This window comes from Daphnia carinata, chromosome 3 (genome assembly GCF_022539665.2).
Source record: "Daphnia carinata strain CSIRO-1 chromosome 3, CSIRO_AGI_Dcar_HiC_V3, whole genome shotgun sequence".
Lineage (NCBI taxonomy): Eukaryota > Metazoa > Arthropoda > Branchiopoda > Diplostraca > Daphniidae > Daphnia > Daphnia carinata.
This window is the reverse complement of record NC_081333.1, coordinates 11471387-11487001: the sequence shown is the minus strand read 5'-3', so window position 1 is coordinate 11487001 and position 15615 is coordinate 11471387. Positions and strand designations below refer to the sequence as shown.

Genomic DNA, 15615 nt, shown 5'->3' with positions numbered 1-15615 from the left:
AAACAGACGAATGATTATTCGACACGACATTGGATCGTCGTTGATGACGATGGCGTCAGAACAACAAGATATTTATTTCCTCTTATACACATTAGGCCTAAAATAGATTTATTTAAATATATGTTTATTTATACTGTGTCATTTAAATTTCTGGTAATTTGGAATTATACAACAATTTTCTTTATTACATGTACAGGTGTGTTGTGTGTAAAAGACTAGGATTCGACTCGGTCGGAGAATCCCGAACGGTATACACTAAATAACACATCATAAGCCGTTAAGGTATCATATGAGTCTTGTGCGAAATTATTCACAAATGAAAACGGGGAAAAAAAAGAGCATTTTAAGTTGTAATAAAATCAGACGACTTTCTCGGCGACGAGCAAATGCTGGCCGGAGTCTTTCCGATGAGTCGCACTATTGGAAGTCCTTCGAATGTGGTGATGAGGTTTCATCAGATTATTGGAGCTGATGATGTGCCCTGAAGACGTGGAGACTACCAGCACGCTGGTGCAAGGCGCATCGACATCATCCTGTTCGCAACATGGCCGTCCAAGGCGATGCTCTTCTTCACTATCCGTAACGGCCGTCTGCTGACCGGCCTGCTGTTGCATTTGATGATGGCCGTTACTCAACAGCTGTTCCTGATTCGACCTCAAGTGATCCATGCTGAGCTGCGGATGCATTTGATTGGATGATCCCTGTATGGCCGCACCGCCGTTCTGTCCCGAATTACCTCTGGAGCGTGATTCGTAGATATCGGCGAACCGGTGACAACAGAAGGATCTCGTCTTGACGGTGAGGATTTTCTGAAAGGCCAGCCGGAAGTCGAGATTGAAAATGGAGTAAATGATGGGATTGAAGGCGCTGTTGGAGTAGCCGAGCCAGGTGAGTATTTTGAAAACGATGGGCGGGATGCAGGTCTTGCAGAAAGCGGCGACGATGTTGATGCAAAAGAAGGGGACCCAGCAGATGAGAAAGACTCCCATGATGATGCCCAGCGTGATGGCCGCTTTATGGTCGGAAACGTGGTAACTATTTTGCCCAGTCGTTGACGATGCACTCGTCCCTGGTGGAGTGGGTGACTGATAATGTCTCCTCTTCTTCTTCTTTTTCGATTTTTCCTCTTGTGGATGCGCTGGATCCGATGCACCGGAATCGTTGGCTTCTGGTTCGAAACGTCCGAGAAGAATGACGGGTCGCGTGACAGCTTTAATATTTTGCACGTGCATTTTGGCGTAGAAATAAAGTCGCGAGTAAATGGCCAACATAACCAAACACGGCAAATAGAAACTGATGCAAGAAGATACAACGGCGTAGGTCGGCGTTAAATCCAATGCGCATTGATGTGATGATGACGCTATCGTAAGTACCGGTGGATTGTTTAATCCATCGTTATCAGCTGATTCTTCATTTTCATTGCCCATTTTCGTTACCGTGTAAGCGTCGGCTGGCGTGTTGTCGTTCGACAAGATGCCCAACTCTTCGTCAAACGCTGATTCTAACGGCTGATCGTCCAGCTGTAATGTCATTTCTTGCACGGGTCTGTGAAGATCCATCGAAATAGGCAGGAATGAAATCAGCGCTGCCAACAGCCAAATAGCTGCGATTGAACTGTAAATGACTCGTTTAGTCATCCAGCGACCGTAACGTAGCGGATCCTTGATGTGGATGTATCTGCAAAAGGTGGGTGGATTTAATTAGAAGGGATTGATGTGACTAATTAGTTAAGAAAGGTCAAGAAGCCGTTGCTAGACTCTCGTGACGGGTGGATAGCATACACCAAAAGCCTCTGAAGTTTTTTTTTTTTTAACTATACACTCTACGGGTTGCATATAACGTAAATCGTACCGGTCCATGGAGATGGCGCATAGATTGAGAATGGAGGCGGTGCAGCACATGACGTCGAACGCGACCCAAATGTCACAAAATTGATCGCCAAAAACCCAGAATCCTTGGAGGTCGTTGGCGACGGCGAAGACCATCACCAGACAGGCCACAAACAGGTCGCTGATGGCCAGCGAAACGATAAAGAGGTTGCCCACTTTGCGCAACGTCCTGAAATCATTAGAAACTCAATCGATATTACAAAAATTGTTCAGTCAATATGCACACTACCGATCGGTGTAAACAGCGATGCAGACTAGTAAATTGCCGGCCACCGACAAGAAGATAATCACAGCCAAGAAGATACCTATTGTAATAACACACCTTTTTATCAGCAGACATAGTCACGTTAATTTTTTTTTACGGGACACTGTGTATACATAACGAATAGGGACACTTGCCAACGTTCTTTATCGTGCAAAAGAACAGTACGACGAACGTGGTTGGTATATGGATGCCATTTAAATCAATACGTTCATGATTAAAGAAACATACAGACTTACCAACAAGTAGCGATGCAGCAAGATCTAGTGCCGTGTCTTGCTCATCACTGGTCATATTATTATTGGAGTTGGTCGTTAGCAGCCACTCAGTCAAATTGAGTTCGACGCTCCCATTCTGTAACGAGTTAACAAATGAATATTTTAACTGGGTTACTGTGGGGATTCTGCGATTTCGAAGAGGGGAAACACAGAACTTCCTAGAACTTTAAATACGATTTATCTGAGGAACATGGACACCAAAGAGAAAAGGTTAATCGATATAAATGAATGGGTCAAAGGCGTGGGTTATACAAGGTAACTCGTTACACGCATTTCTACTCATATAAGAAGCTCTCTTTGCTATAGCAGAGATTCTATGTATAAAAAACAAGTCAGACAAAAATAATTGCTTTATAAGAATGTAAATCAATTTTTGCAAATGAGTAATGGAAATTAGCAAACTTCCACAAGAAGGTTTTTAAATGTAATGCTGTAAAATTTCAAAGTGTACTAGTTAAAAGATAAGCGCAAAGTTTCAAACTCTGTCCTTGCTATACAGCTGAAAAGCATCCAGATTTAACGGAATTTGAAAATATTATCAGTTACATAAAGCCCGATCAAGAGTCACACTTCGATGAGTGTTGAATTTATCTCTGTGCTTTCAACCAGAGCTATTTTCAGTAACCTACTCAAAAACTTTTCATTGAAAATGCAGTACTGCAGTGTTAATAAACAAACAGCTGGAAGAGAACAATACCGTAGACGATGTGAAATCAAATGCGTGCACACAATTTCAAGAAATGAGCCATTTTTTGTCGTATGCTGAATTCGAAAACGCATACACGTCCTTTAAAACCCCATCTATTCAAAAAGTACACGGCCTCTACGAAAACTTGTTTTCATTTTTCGGTTCGCTGCTAAACTTCCGTATAATATCTCCAATGAAAAACGATCTAGAGATTTAAGTTTTGAGGACAGAGAGGATTCTGCAATTTTAGCACTTTCCTTTTGTATCAAAAGAAAACTTTCTCTTCTTCTCTCTGTTTCCCCATACTCACCACTTAATCATAATGGAATAATAAACACCATTTGCAGAAGTTAACACTAGCCCTCAATTCCATTTGACTGCTCACTTGAGATGGCATTTCGCTTAATAGGAATGACATTGTCCCTTCCAGGTCCCACCCAATAAGAAAACCTAATTAGTTAAAAACATATTTACAAACGTGCAACTCGTTTTCACGCCAACACCCCATTATATATGACTGACTTTCTCGTCATCCCCCACCTAGTTTTTCCATTGTCGTTTTGATTGACAACGTCATTATTAGCGATGATGGATGGATAATGCAAGGCAACGGCCATGAACTCAATGGGCGTTCCTTTGACGACTATAACGAGTCATCCGTCAACATCCAACGTTTGCAATCATTAGTCGCAGAGCCAGCGGGCCCGTGATTTGTTCCCGTTTCTTATTACTAGACGACATATCCACATAGCCTTCAGCCATAATAAAGCAGCTTATATTTTCCTATAGCGACCACATAGTATAAAAAAAAAACAGGGCATATCTTTTTCCATTATATTTTTCTGCTTTATCGTCGGTTTTGTGTTTATGTGCGGGGGAGGGATGTCATGGAAATGATACGAATCTCTGAGTTCAAAAAGGGCGGAGTATAAGACGAACAAGTCGTTGATCAAACATTTTCTTAATGAAAGTCTAAAAAAAACAGCGACTTTCTACACAGCGTTTCGGATAAATAAAAGACATAAGAATAAGGGACGCCTGTTATTGTCTGCTGTTAAAGTAACAAAAACGTCCTCAAACTTCAAGGAAAATAAGTTTATGCATTTTCAAATTGTTGTAGGCGAAAATGCCATGAAAGCTATTCAAGTGAAAGAAAGTTCGTTCGACAACACGTAAACAAGTTCAGTGTTATTTTTAAAAACTGTCGGAACGGATTAAATCTTACTTGTAGATCAACGGATGAAAGAAAGTACGGCCGATGGGACATTTTTATTCGCCGTGATTGACTCCCCTTCTCAGTAGTGTTGATTTGATTTCTCGTCAAACCAATCGTAATCCAGGTAAATCGTCGTCAGCTGTCATCTATCAAATGAACAAAGAATTAAACTATTAATATTATTTCTTAAAAAAAAACTAAATTAGCAACGAAATGTCAAGTGTAGGAGGAACACCTTTTCAGCTTCGGCCATTTTTTTTATCGATTGGGGCGTGAAAGAACACACAGGCTTCGATTTGTCTCTCAAAATACTGTCTGTGCAAAGAAGCGAAGACATAAAAGTTTTGTCATCGCTTGAGCGGACGTGACTCTTCACTCTTTCCATACTTTTTTTTCCCAAGCAGCTGCGCTCTTAATTCAATTCCGCAAGGGCAACCGCCACTTTCGTCGTTATGGCTGTGCCAGACTTGGCTTTCCTTACTCCCTGGATGTAAATTGTTATCTTTTACCGTCCTATGTGTATCCAGGGTTAAAAAAAAAATCTATTTTCTTTTTATAGATGATTAACCATTGCCGGGCAGCATTTGAAACCCTCCAAGTCATAAGAGGTAAAAGAAAAATGTTTCCGGCGGTTTTTTTAAGTAATGGGCTCTGATCCGATAAGTTATCATCCTGTTGTATGATAGCTAACCGATTAATATTTCCCTTTGGTAGAAAGGAAAAAAAAATTATTTAGGCACAATAGATTTCCAAATGATTGATTTCGAAGGCGCTTTCTCATTTTGATGGTTCCAAAGCCCAAGTTCGTACGTGTCAATTGCTTATAAGGTATTGGAGCGGAGACGAGGGATCTCTTCAACTGGAAATCCTGGCTTCAGTATAGAATTATTACTCGTGCATGCTCTCGTGATTTTTCACCAGTTTCATTAACATACGCTGACCACCCGAGCGGACGTGCACATTGGAAGCGCATCTCGTGAACTTTAGGGAGATCAGACACGACAAAATATTTATAGCTTTTCGATCAACAAGTCAAAGAGGTGACCTCGTGCTTATGATAAAACTCTTGAGGGACAAAACATTATAAAAACTTCTTTATTTATAGATTCTTTTTCATTTTTGCAAATCGTAACAATGCCGTTGCCACGGTAGCGGACACATTATGTGGATGTGTTATGTAAAGGTAGCCCCAACTACCAGAACAGCTCGCATTTATCCCTCACTTTACGCTATACCTCCACAATTTTTTTCAAAAAATATGTTTCTATTTGCCCAAAATAGACGATCCGGTTTCAGGTGACGCTGCGGATCGTGACACACGGACGTTTATGCTTCATGTATTTTAGGCATTACAAAAATACGTGAATGCAACGAACGAGGTCGATCTAGTTTTGAAACTAAAACGCCAGTATTAAGTCGCACGTGTCCTTGTGCGTTAAAGAAAGCCACGACATTTATAGATGCGTAAGCAACTAACGGAAGTTGCAGAAAATTTCACGTTAATGGCCATCGTCGCTGGACGTCAAATCCGACGATCGATCAGCCATGGCCATTTTAAATGTAAACACCATCATTTTCGTGTAGTCTCATACGTTGACCAACGTCAAGCCATCGGCAAATTGACTGGACTTTCGGGTTCGTTTGTCGTAACGATTGGACGTCCCTTTTTTGGCTTTATAGCGAATATTTCGGAAATCTTGTCTTTTTGTCAGTTTGCACCTTATGTATTTTCTTCATGAAGATCTTCAACGGTCACACAACTTGACTGAAGGATCTACACCATCAGGAAATAACGAACCCTCTTGGGCAAGCACTGCTTCTAAATCTATTACGACGTCTCAAGAGTAAAAAAAAAGAACTACGTAGCAAACTTAGTTTCCGTTTTCTCTTTTATTTTATTGACACCAGAAAAGGCTATTCACGCGGCACGATCACAAAGTATCTTGTGCAGTTGACGATTGAATCTCTTCATTTTTTTATACAACGTTAGTCTCAACGTTAGTTCCGGAAAGAGAAATGCCTTCATTTATATTTGGATAACTTTCATATTAAAGGGGGCGGAAAGGGCCAGCTTACTTTTTCCATCGCCTGTTGGATGAAGATGAGAAACAATGTGTCGCTCGCGGTACTTAGTCAACGTCCAGGATAATATAAATTCCCAGTTTTTTTTTTCTTTGTCTCGTCCAGTAATTACTCACCGCACACGATGGATTGAGGCACGACTAGAGGCAATCACGCCAATGGGATGGACAGAAATCGGATAAATCCGTTACAGAGATATGAAAAAAGAGCGGGGATTTCGGGAGTGTTGTATTATGGAACGAAATAAATGTCCAGCACACTCTGAACTTTGAACAACAAACGCAGATGAAAGAAAATAACAACCGAAAGAATGTAATACGGCAGCTCTTACCGACTGCCGGACAACGACTGATGCCAATGCGCAACCGACCGACGCGGTTGGACTCCCGTGAAACGGACAGACACGCTCCGGTCCCACGTCAGTCCTGAAAAAAAAGAAGCAAAGTTTAAACACATTGCGTAGATGCGCCGACTCCCCTTCGTCGGCTTAGTTTCTTACCCTACACGCAATTCCGAAATGCTGGTTGTATTTAATCCTCTATTCATTTGCTGTTGCGCATGAACGTCGTCACGCGCATCAACTTGTGTTTCGCATTATGAAATTCAATCAGGGCTGAGTTTGTAAAACATCAACAAATGACATTTTTTATTTGTTTTAGAACGGTTTAATCAAGCAATGCAGACAAAGGACATCAATGTGTATCTCTAAATTTAGTGTACGTTAAATCGACGTGTTGACCCCTCAAAAAACAAAGCACTTTCGTTTTGCTTGCAAAAAAAAAGGTAATTAAACTGTCCTGCGTTGCCAATCGATATTTTAATGTCCAATGCTAAGCAGGAACTCATAATTCTATGGACCTTTCAGTCTGTGAATTACCGATGTAATAACACAACATGATTACGGAGCACAGACGAAGCGGTATGGCTGATCGATGGGTCACAGTTGTCGAGTTATTGCGCATATAAATTAACAGTGCGAAACGAAACGCAATGTCTTACATCATCACGTTGCGTGTTTGGCAAGACAAAATATCGTCCATAAAATTTGAATATCACGCAATTCACTAAAGCTTTAGGTTACTTATACGATACACTCATCCAAAAATTGTTGCACCCATAGTCGTTAAATTTCTATACGCTGCCATAGTTGTTAATAAGTTAGAACATTTTAATCTCCCGACATATTCCGAATAATTAATTAAATCTAAATTAAGTTAAAGGGTCAGTTTTATGTACAATAAGTAGATAAAGCACTAATCTACTCTGATGCTTTTGTCGAGTAATCAAGCGCTGGTATGATAGAAGATCAACATCTTATGTCGCTTATGCATGTTATGCTATTTGTTGAAAATGTATGGCTGTGATATAAACACGAATGATCTTAACTCAACACAAACTATAAATCTTTTTAATGCCTAAAGACAGTATCACCGACGAATGTGTGTGTGAGTTAAGGACACCAACTTGAGAAATTTAAGGATCCAATTTCAGCCTACCGTGTATGAAGATCTTTCAACAGAACATTCTCAGCTTATTTGCATGTAAGGATCACATGGAATTTCAACAAACTTTTTTTTTACAAGTAAAAAATGTTGAAGGTACTGAACAGAAAAATGAATACACATATAAAGCGAGAGGATTTTGGAGGAAAAACATAATTAAGGCGATCGGATTGTCACGCAGATCTGCGCGTGTAATTCGCCATAAATGACGTCTGGAATTTTTGTGATCGCTGTCATCTTTCATACGACATTGCGTCGGCTTTTACGTAAGCAGCCAGACATCCTGAACAGAGCCATATCGCGTTAGAGACAAACAAACACATTCGAAATTCCAGTAACTTGAGAAAACGTCAAGAAATCAATAGTCGTATAGTATATTCTTAAAAGGAAACAAAAGTATAAACACCCCAAGTAAAAAGAATTGCCCCAAAATAGAGACACTCATTCTGTTTTGTCAATCATCCGTTATTCTTTTCTTCCTACATCCACATAAAGAAAAGCTAATCCGATTAACCTCGTTGTACAAATACGATAATTTATTGATTTTTTTTTTTTTTCACGGCCATCGACAGATTTCGCACAAACTTTCAATCAACAGACGCGATATCATTTAAAAGAAGAATATAAATAAATAAGAGAAGTCGGACAAGTGATGACACTCAAAGTGCGTCATCACACGCGCCGCAAGATGTTCGGTCTCACGCTTGCATATTCAAAACACCTTGACGGATGGTGTCCTGTCTGAAAAGAAAAATCTAGAAAAACAATAGCCGACTGGTCAGCGTCTGTGAAAAGATTTAAACATAATACGACAGTTGGCAGACAATAAAACGATCAGATTTCCGACTGCGAAAAAGGATTTCGTCAACTCTTTTCCCGCGACCGCCCATGAATAATTTGATCCAACTTTATCGACTGCATACGATCCACCTCAACATATGACCTTTGAAACGCACAAGCCACTTTGTGCTAGTTAATAATGCGCTGTTCCATGTCATTATTAAATATTCACGGAATACTTACAGATGCCACAACACGGATATGAGTGTATTATTATTGAATGCTGATGGTGCGTGTAGTATACTCCGTTCTATTGACTTAAGTTTGTAGCACATCACAACCATCGATCAGACCGGTGTTAACTGCCATCGCGTCTCCCCGCGGACGTTGGTTAGATAGCAAACCAAAAGTTTACGATACGTCAGAACCCACAGGATGTTCTGAGCGTATAGATTATATCTTTCTGGCCTGTTATGCTGCCGTACTACATCACGGCCAGATGCAAGTGAAACGGCTGAATTTCAATCCTGAATTTCAATCCAACCCTAGAAAAAAAAAATATTACACATTTTATCTCCATAGCCTTGAGCTCGTAGAAGTTGAGGGAATTGTCAAACGAGGGGGCATACTTTATTTCACTCATATTATCGAACAAGTGTTATGTATGCAGTAAAATTTGGACGCCATGCGAGTGTGAATAATGCATAAGTAATAGACACCACATTATTTAGGTGACGGCTATACGTATCTAATCGTAGGGAACCACGCCTGTACGAATAGAAAAAAACACACCAGCAACGTGTTATATAGGAGCGGTTAGATATAAAAACGCAAAAAAAGGAAAGATCAATCAAATGACATAGTGGAGAACAACGATTGCAGGCGGATCTAATAAACACCCGGGATGTATGTTGTATATGTCAACGGTGAGTGTATATGAATGCCTTTCTTTTTATTTTATGACGAAAAGACTCGTAACTGGAAAAAAATGACTAATACAGATGTCGAACAGCCGTCACCCCTTCGATATAAAACTCCATTTTGCTGATCATATTACTATTGAAATATAGCCGTAGTTGAACTACGCTGAACGTCTGTTGAATCGAATTTGCCAAACCTTAGCTATCCATTCATATGGAAAATTATTATAATAAAAATTTTGTGGAAAAAAGAATTTGCTTCCGCCCAGGATCGAACTGAGGACCTTCAGCGTGTAAAGCCGACGTGATAACCACTACACTACGGAAGCTTATCAATACGTTCCCTAGCTACATTCCAAACATTGGGGCTAGTGGACCGACTTTCAAATCTCCGCCTTCTCCGTTACGGCCAACGCTAGCTTGTTTATATTGAAAAATTGAAGCATAGAAGAAGCATGAAGCGCAGTCTTTGAAATAGTAGTGCAATTGGTGAGCGTTCAGATAGTTGTTGTTCATCCGATGATATGGAAATAAATCCGGAATAATGTGATTACGTGACGCACAAGGAAACCATGTACAGTACATTACTTGGAAGGCAAAGGCATGAAAATCGGGAGGGGGTGGAAATCATTCTATGGGTTTCCTAGTCAGGTTTTATAGATCAACTTCATTTAAAAATTTAAATCTCGTTTCGGTTATCCGTTTCAGCGTCAGTGGGACTCATAGCGATACGCAGCAAAATTTAAAAACTAACAGAGTGACGCGCTTGTTACCTTGACTCCTCACATGAATCTTCGTTGAAAATAATTCAGTTACAAGATTGAATGACGAGAGCCCAATATGCCATCACAAAGTCCTTTCAGAAAGTCGTGATGGGATTATCATTTAATTATGTCATCACTTCTTTTTTTTCTGATTGGTTGTCTTCATTGTTATATACGTGTGCATCTTACGTGTAGCTTCCAGGAAGTCCAACGGTATTATCATCATCGGCGAGTTGCTGTAACTTTGACTGCCTTGAAAGAAAATCGGATCAAAACTATGTGCTGTTCGCTATCTATTCAATATCAATGTTGCCCTTTTAAGATAAATTAATCAGTCCTGTGTCAACGCACGTTAACTGTAAAGGGCTTTCAGATGATATTTCCTTTTGAATTAATCAAAATAAAAGTGTTCGCAAACATCTACTTGAGTTGCATTGAATATGTCCTCCTAGTAGGAAATGTTCGACACTTTTTTACATCTTTAGTTGGCTGGCTGTGAATAATAATAGCCGCATACTCAGTTACCCTCTATTAGTCTTTCTTCAGTTGTTTTGTGGTATGGGTCGATTCACTCGCACGTAAGGCAGTGACACAGACATTCGTGATGATTAATGTCTAACGTGACTACGCGTGCGGATAATAGCCCGCCAGCTAATAATAATAATGCGAACTACAGCATTATGATATTGCCCATGTATATACCACTGTGCACTGTCGATCCATAAAATCTTTATATGTGTAGATAAAAAATTGAAAAGCAAAAATATTTTATTGCTGTTTTTCTTTTTATTTTATTTAGGGCGAAAAATTGAATGCAAAACAAGCAGAATTACGTATACGAATGTGAAGAAGAGCGATCGCCTATATCTGGTTGTTGTCGTGGAAGACGCTGGGAAGTGAAATGATTGAATTTCATGCGGAACAATGAATTTTTTTTTTCGGCCGTCTTTTGTCCAGTGATGACTTTCCACAATCCCGTATCCTATCTTGTTTTCATGATTCTTTATGTGAAGCAGACTGTGCTTATGGTATGATGGAGATACATCGACCGTTACCGATCTATTTCACTTGAAATTTAAGCCTTAACCTTTTAAAGATTTTATTTGTAGGTTTTCTACAATCGATTCTTTTGTACTTTTGTTTCTTTTATATCTGTAAGTTTGTGTCTCAGAAAGTTGTTAAACAAGACTACAAACTGTACACAATTTGTGTTCGATAGCGTCTGGTGACCGAACGTCGTGTCTCAAAATCACCAAAACGAGAAACATTTCTTTGACGCACTAGCCGTTTCGGTACATCGTATATTTTTTTATCCGTATTTGTTTTTTTATTTATTTATTTTTTTTTATAATTGCTTAGGAGTTTAGTGCTTTTTTTTTCATTAAAAAAAAAACATGCTTATACAATTGTGCCGAGAGGTAGAGTTTAAAAAAGTTCTGGGGTAAGACGAAACACGTAAAATAGCTCGTTTCGAAGAAATCCTTGATAAGTTCTTTGACTTGAGTCGATTTGAATCATCGGCTATATGATTACACAATCATACATCTAGGAATAAAAACCTTCAATAGTTATAATAAGTTCTAGCTTGTGGGATATTTTCTTTTAAATAAAAAATGGACAAACAAGAACGACGCCACACTAATTCTTCATGTTATACACATATAATCGGTTGTATTATAAACCCCCTCTTTTATGCCCAAGGGTTTTCTAGGTACAAAGGGAGGTTTAATGTACAATTCAATTCAAAGGGTTATACAAATACCGATATAAATTGTTTACCCATCGGGTTTACGTAAAATGTTTACGTTCAATTGTGGCTGAATGCACATTTATCTATTACCGTGAAAGGACCAAAATGGGGGTCATGAGGTTCAAAAAAATTCTCGTTTCCTTGCATTTCATCGTTAAATACCAAACTATTTGCAATTTATGACGCATTTGGAATTCTGCCACTAGAAATGGCTAATGAAGTTAAGTTAGTCACAAATAGAAATTTAACTCGTCGTAAGTTCCTTCAGCCAATAGTTCTTATCATAAAACACAAAGCAATATACGTGTTACCAAGATGTTATATATACACCAATACTTCATGGAACAGTCAATGGCTTGACGTTTGAAGTGTATTATCTTCTCAGCTCGTATGTGCATTTATAGTATCCGCATTTCATGGAGTGCGTGATGCCGCAACTGGAAGCCCTGTTAGACGTTTATAATCCTCGTCCCCTTGGGCGATGGTTTCAATCATTATCGATATGAAACTACATGTACGTTGTATATGAAACCCTGGAAGAAAAGCTATATTCTATAATAAAGCTGCAAACCAAACGCTTCTCGACCAAAGTTTACTTTAAAACCTCATTACAGCGTGTAGGATGACAGCAGCCCGTTGTATAAACCCTCAAAGCTTATGGCTGCATATGCTTTTATGTCACTTTAAAGAAAAAAAAAACTCGAAGAGCTGAAATGAAAAGGGTCTGTCTAATACTTGACTCACCAAAGTTGGTTGCTTAAAAACGTTGATTGTCTCTATTTTTTAATCAGTTAGCTAAAGGTTCAAATCATGTTTGCATACACCAACCGCTACGATCAATCAATATAGGTTAACCTCGTCTGCAACCAGTCGTGACGTTGTCAAATATCAAAAGGACATGGAGAGACCTATGTACAAGGTATCAGTAGACTGTTCCAAGATTTACTATGTGAACGTGTAAAGAAATCGATCGGAAGGCTGGTTTAAAGGTCTCCTCTTCAAGCGGCCTGCACGACATTGCTGCGTGAAGACCCATAGCTCATCTAAGACCCTGTATATGCGAAGATTAGAACATGTATACAGAATCGATAGGGCGGTGGCCGTTTCGTATATTTTTTTTATTTATCTTATTATTTTATTTTGTCGTGACGCGAGCAAAACAGAGCGCCAGTCTATTTCGCAAATCATTTATACACGGAACTGTTTATATCAATCTATTTGCAACCACGCTATTCTTTGACGGTCATCCTGGAACAGGGAAGAGCATAACAAATAGTAAGACAGATAACGTATACATCCAATTAAGGTGGAAGACAAATATTCAGCTATTTTGGAATTTTTTTACTCAATAGCTAAGGGCTTCTTTGCTAGGGCAACTAGAAAGAAAAAAAAACACAGTATAATGGGATTTCGTAGAACATGTATGTATCAAAAGAGAAGAATAACATTCCGAAAAATGATAAAGCCTATAAATTGGCCATTGTGAAAGTTTGGACAAAGATTGAGCTAAAGTCTGTCTTGTATGAAGAGCTTTGATTTTGTTTCAGGGAGACAAGTTTTAGTTTTTTTTCTTTTAGATTTTACATGAAAGATCTTCCTCCATCTGATATCCGATAACATTCATGAGGTTTCTAACGTTCGCTTGTCATTTGCCATCAAATTTCGCCATTTCTACGTAGCCAATTAAAGAAAACTAAACAGAGTTCTATTCACTTAGCCATAGTCACAATCAACGAATAAACTACACCAGAAAAACAGAGAACGACAACGAAAGAAAAGTTTGATGATTCATTAGTTTTCTTTCTTGAATGTTTTCCTTAAGCGTGTCGTCAGAAATTGTTCCTAGTCAATTCTTATGCTCAGTTTACGTTAACCAGCTATAAGATGTATACCACCACAACCTTTTTGTCTGATGCAAAACAGCCTGGACTTCTTCTTCAAGTTTTTTGTTTTCCTTTAAACAATGTTTGTTTTTTTCCGTAAAAAGCCTTAATGGCTAGAACTTGTTTTTCATTTTATCACAGGTACTATGTCTATTCGTTATCCAAACATGCACTTTAATAAATGTTTCGTGTACCGTCGTCTACAAGAATACGCGTGCATGTGCGCACTTTTTTTTTTCAATTCGAACATTAAAGAAAATTTTAAAGCGGGTTGAGCATAATTGGTTAAAAGAAAAGAGACTTCCTCTTGTGCTAGACACATTTCCTCTTTTTTTCTCAAACGATTGCTATGCAAGCATATACGTGTTTTCCCGTTAAGATTACGGATGAGTATCACACTCGATGTGGGAGTTTATTTGCATGATACACAAAGATGTCTCGTGCAACAGAAAAGAAGATAACAGGAGATTGAACGATCCGTAAAAAGGGATAGCGATCGGTTTATTTTTTTAGACAACCGTTAGGATTTTCTTTCCCTCCAATCGCCAAAGTTTTTTCAAGAGCAAAATTTTTTTTGGCTCTCCCCCATAGACGGGAAACCCTCAATAAAGCGTGGGTAAGTTTATGTCAATACGTCGCTTTTTTTTTTCTTTTATCGAATCAAGTTTTCCTTTCTGTGTTCTTCCGCTCAATTTCCACCGGAACACTCGAGTGGATTGTTATCTGGAAATTTCCTCTTCAATATCTGAGAAGTGACTAGACGAAGAGTTTATGCGAACGTAATGTTATCGTCTCGTTTAGAACAATGACGGAATCCATTACACAAAGAGAATGAAATGCTTTCGTCAGCTCATCTGCGTTACGGATCTTCTTTAAAACAATTGTTATCATCGTCAAAGGAATAAATGCTTATCATAACCAAGTGGCGAGTTCTCCAATAGAGGGAACAATTTTTGAAAAGCCCTATTGGCGAAATCCAATAAAACGTCGCAGAAAGGCCGATCGATATTTTACGGTAACAGCGTTGGTTAGGAGCGCTGAAGTTGGTGCGGATTGAAAGTTGGAGTTCTGAAACGTCTTGTGCATTAGTGGATTAGCGAGGCAATAAAGCTAACAAAGGAAGTTTATATAATATTGGCGTTTTCAGTGTTGTTGTATCGATTTATGCCGAGGATCGTTTTAAACTTAAAAATGAATGAAGAAGTTGATGTTTTTTTCTGAAATCTGCCAAACGTCAGTTAATAAAACGAACAAAGCAGTGGAATTGAAGTTGATTTAACTTGTTTAATCGATACAGTGCAATCACCTGATGAAATGCCTTATTAACCATAGAAATTCACGACCTGAACGTACCAAAGAAAAGGGGCGTTTCAAAGTTATTTTTAAACACGGGAAAGACTATTAGACAGGTAAAAATAGGAAAAAAAACGTTAGAGAAAGTCGGTTAATGATCAAAATATCCATTAATTTCATTTGTTTGAATATAATACAACTAGTGTTAGACAGGCTCCTTCATTTTTCTTCGCCCATAATCGATCACGATTAAACATTGACAATGCAAGTTTAGTTCAAAATACCATTACCTTGATAGTTACGTACAT

General features: G+C 38.8%; 1 protein-coding gene and 1 non-coding gene across 3 annotated transcripts; both read right to left on the bottom strand.

Annotated features, from left to right (window-relative positions):
* Positions 1–103: 103 nt before the first annotated feature.
* Positions 104–6744, bottom strand: LOC130697382 (dopamine receptor 1-like). 2 transcript variants are annotated; one of them, XM_057520282.1, is made up of 6 exons: positions 6410–6744; positions 4343–4479; positions 2391–2505; positions 2119–2194; positions 1852–2058; positions 104–1677 (listed from the first exon to the last, which is right to left on the bottom strand). In XM_057520282.1, exons 2-6 carry the CDS (start codon positions 4382–4384, stop codon positions 360–362), a joined length of 1758 nt encoding a protein of 585 aa, XP_057376265.1. In that variant the 5' UTR covers positions 4385–4479; positions 6410–6744; the 3' UTR covers positions 104–359. The 2 variants fall into 2 exon arrangements, with proteins under 2 accessions (XP_057376265.1, XP_059350477.1); XM_059494494.1 differs by having other exon boundaries at positions 6532–6744.
* Positions 6745–9873: 3129 nt separating this feature from the next.
* Positions 9874–9946, bottom strand: Trnav-uac (transfer RNA valine (anticodon UAC)). The gene has a single exon. It is a non-coding gene; the product is annotated as a tRNA-Val (tRNA).
* Between the last annotated feature and the right edge of the window lie 5669 nt (positions 9947–15615).

Coding starts and splice junctions, on each gene's coding strand:
- LOC130697382 (XM_057520282.1), bottom strand. CDS start 4,384: ATGTCCCATCGGCCGTACTTTCTTTCATCCGTTGATCTACAA. Junction 2,506..4,342: donor TTTCATCCGTTGATCTACAA/GTAAGATTTAAT, acceptor AACTCGTTACAG/AATGGGAGCGTCGAACTCAA. Junction 1,678..1,851: donor TGCGCCATCTCCATGGACCG/GTACGATTTACG, acceptor CACCTTTTGCAG/ATACATCCACATCAAGGATC.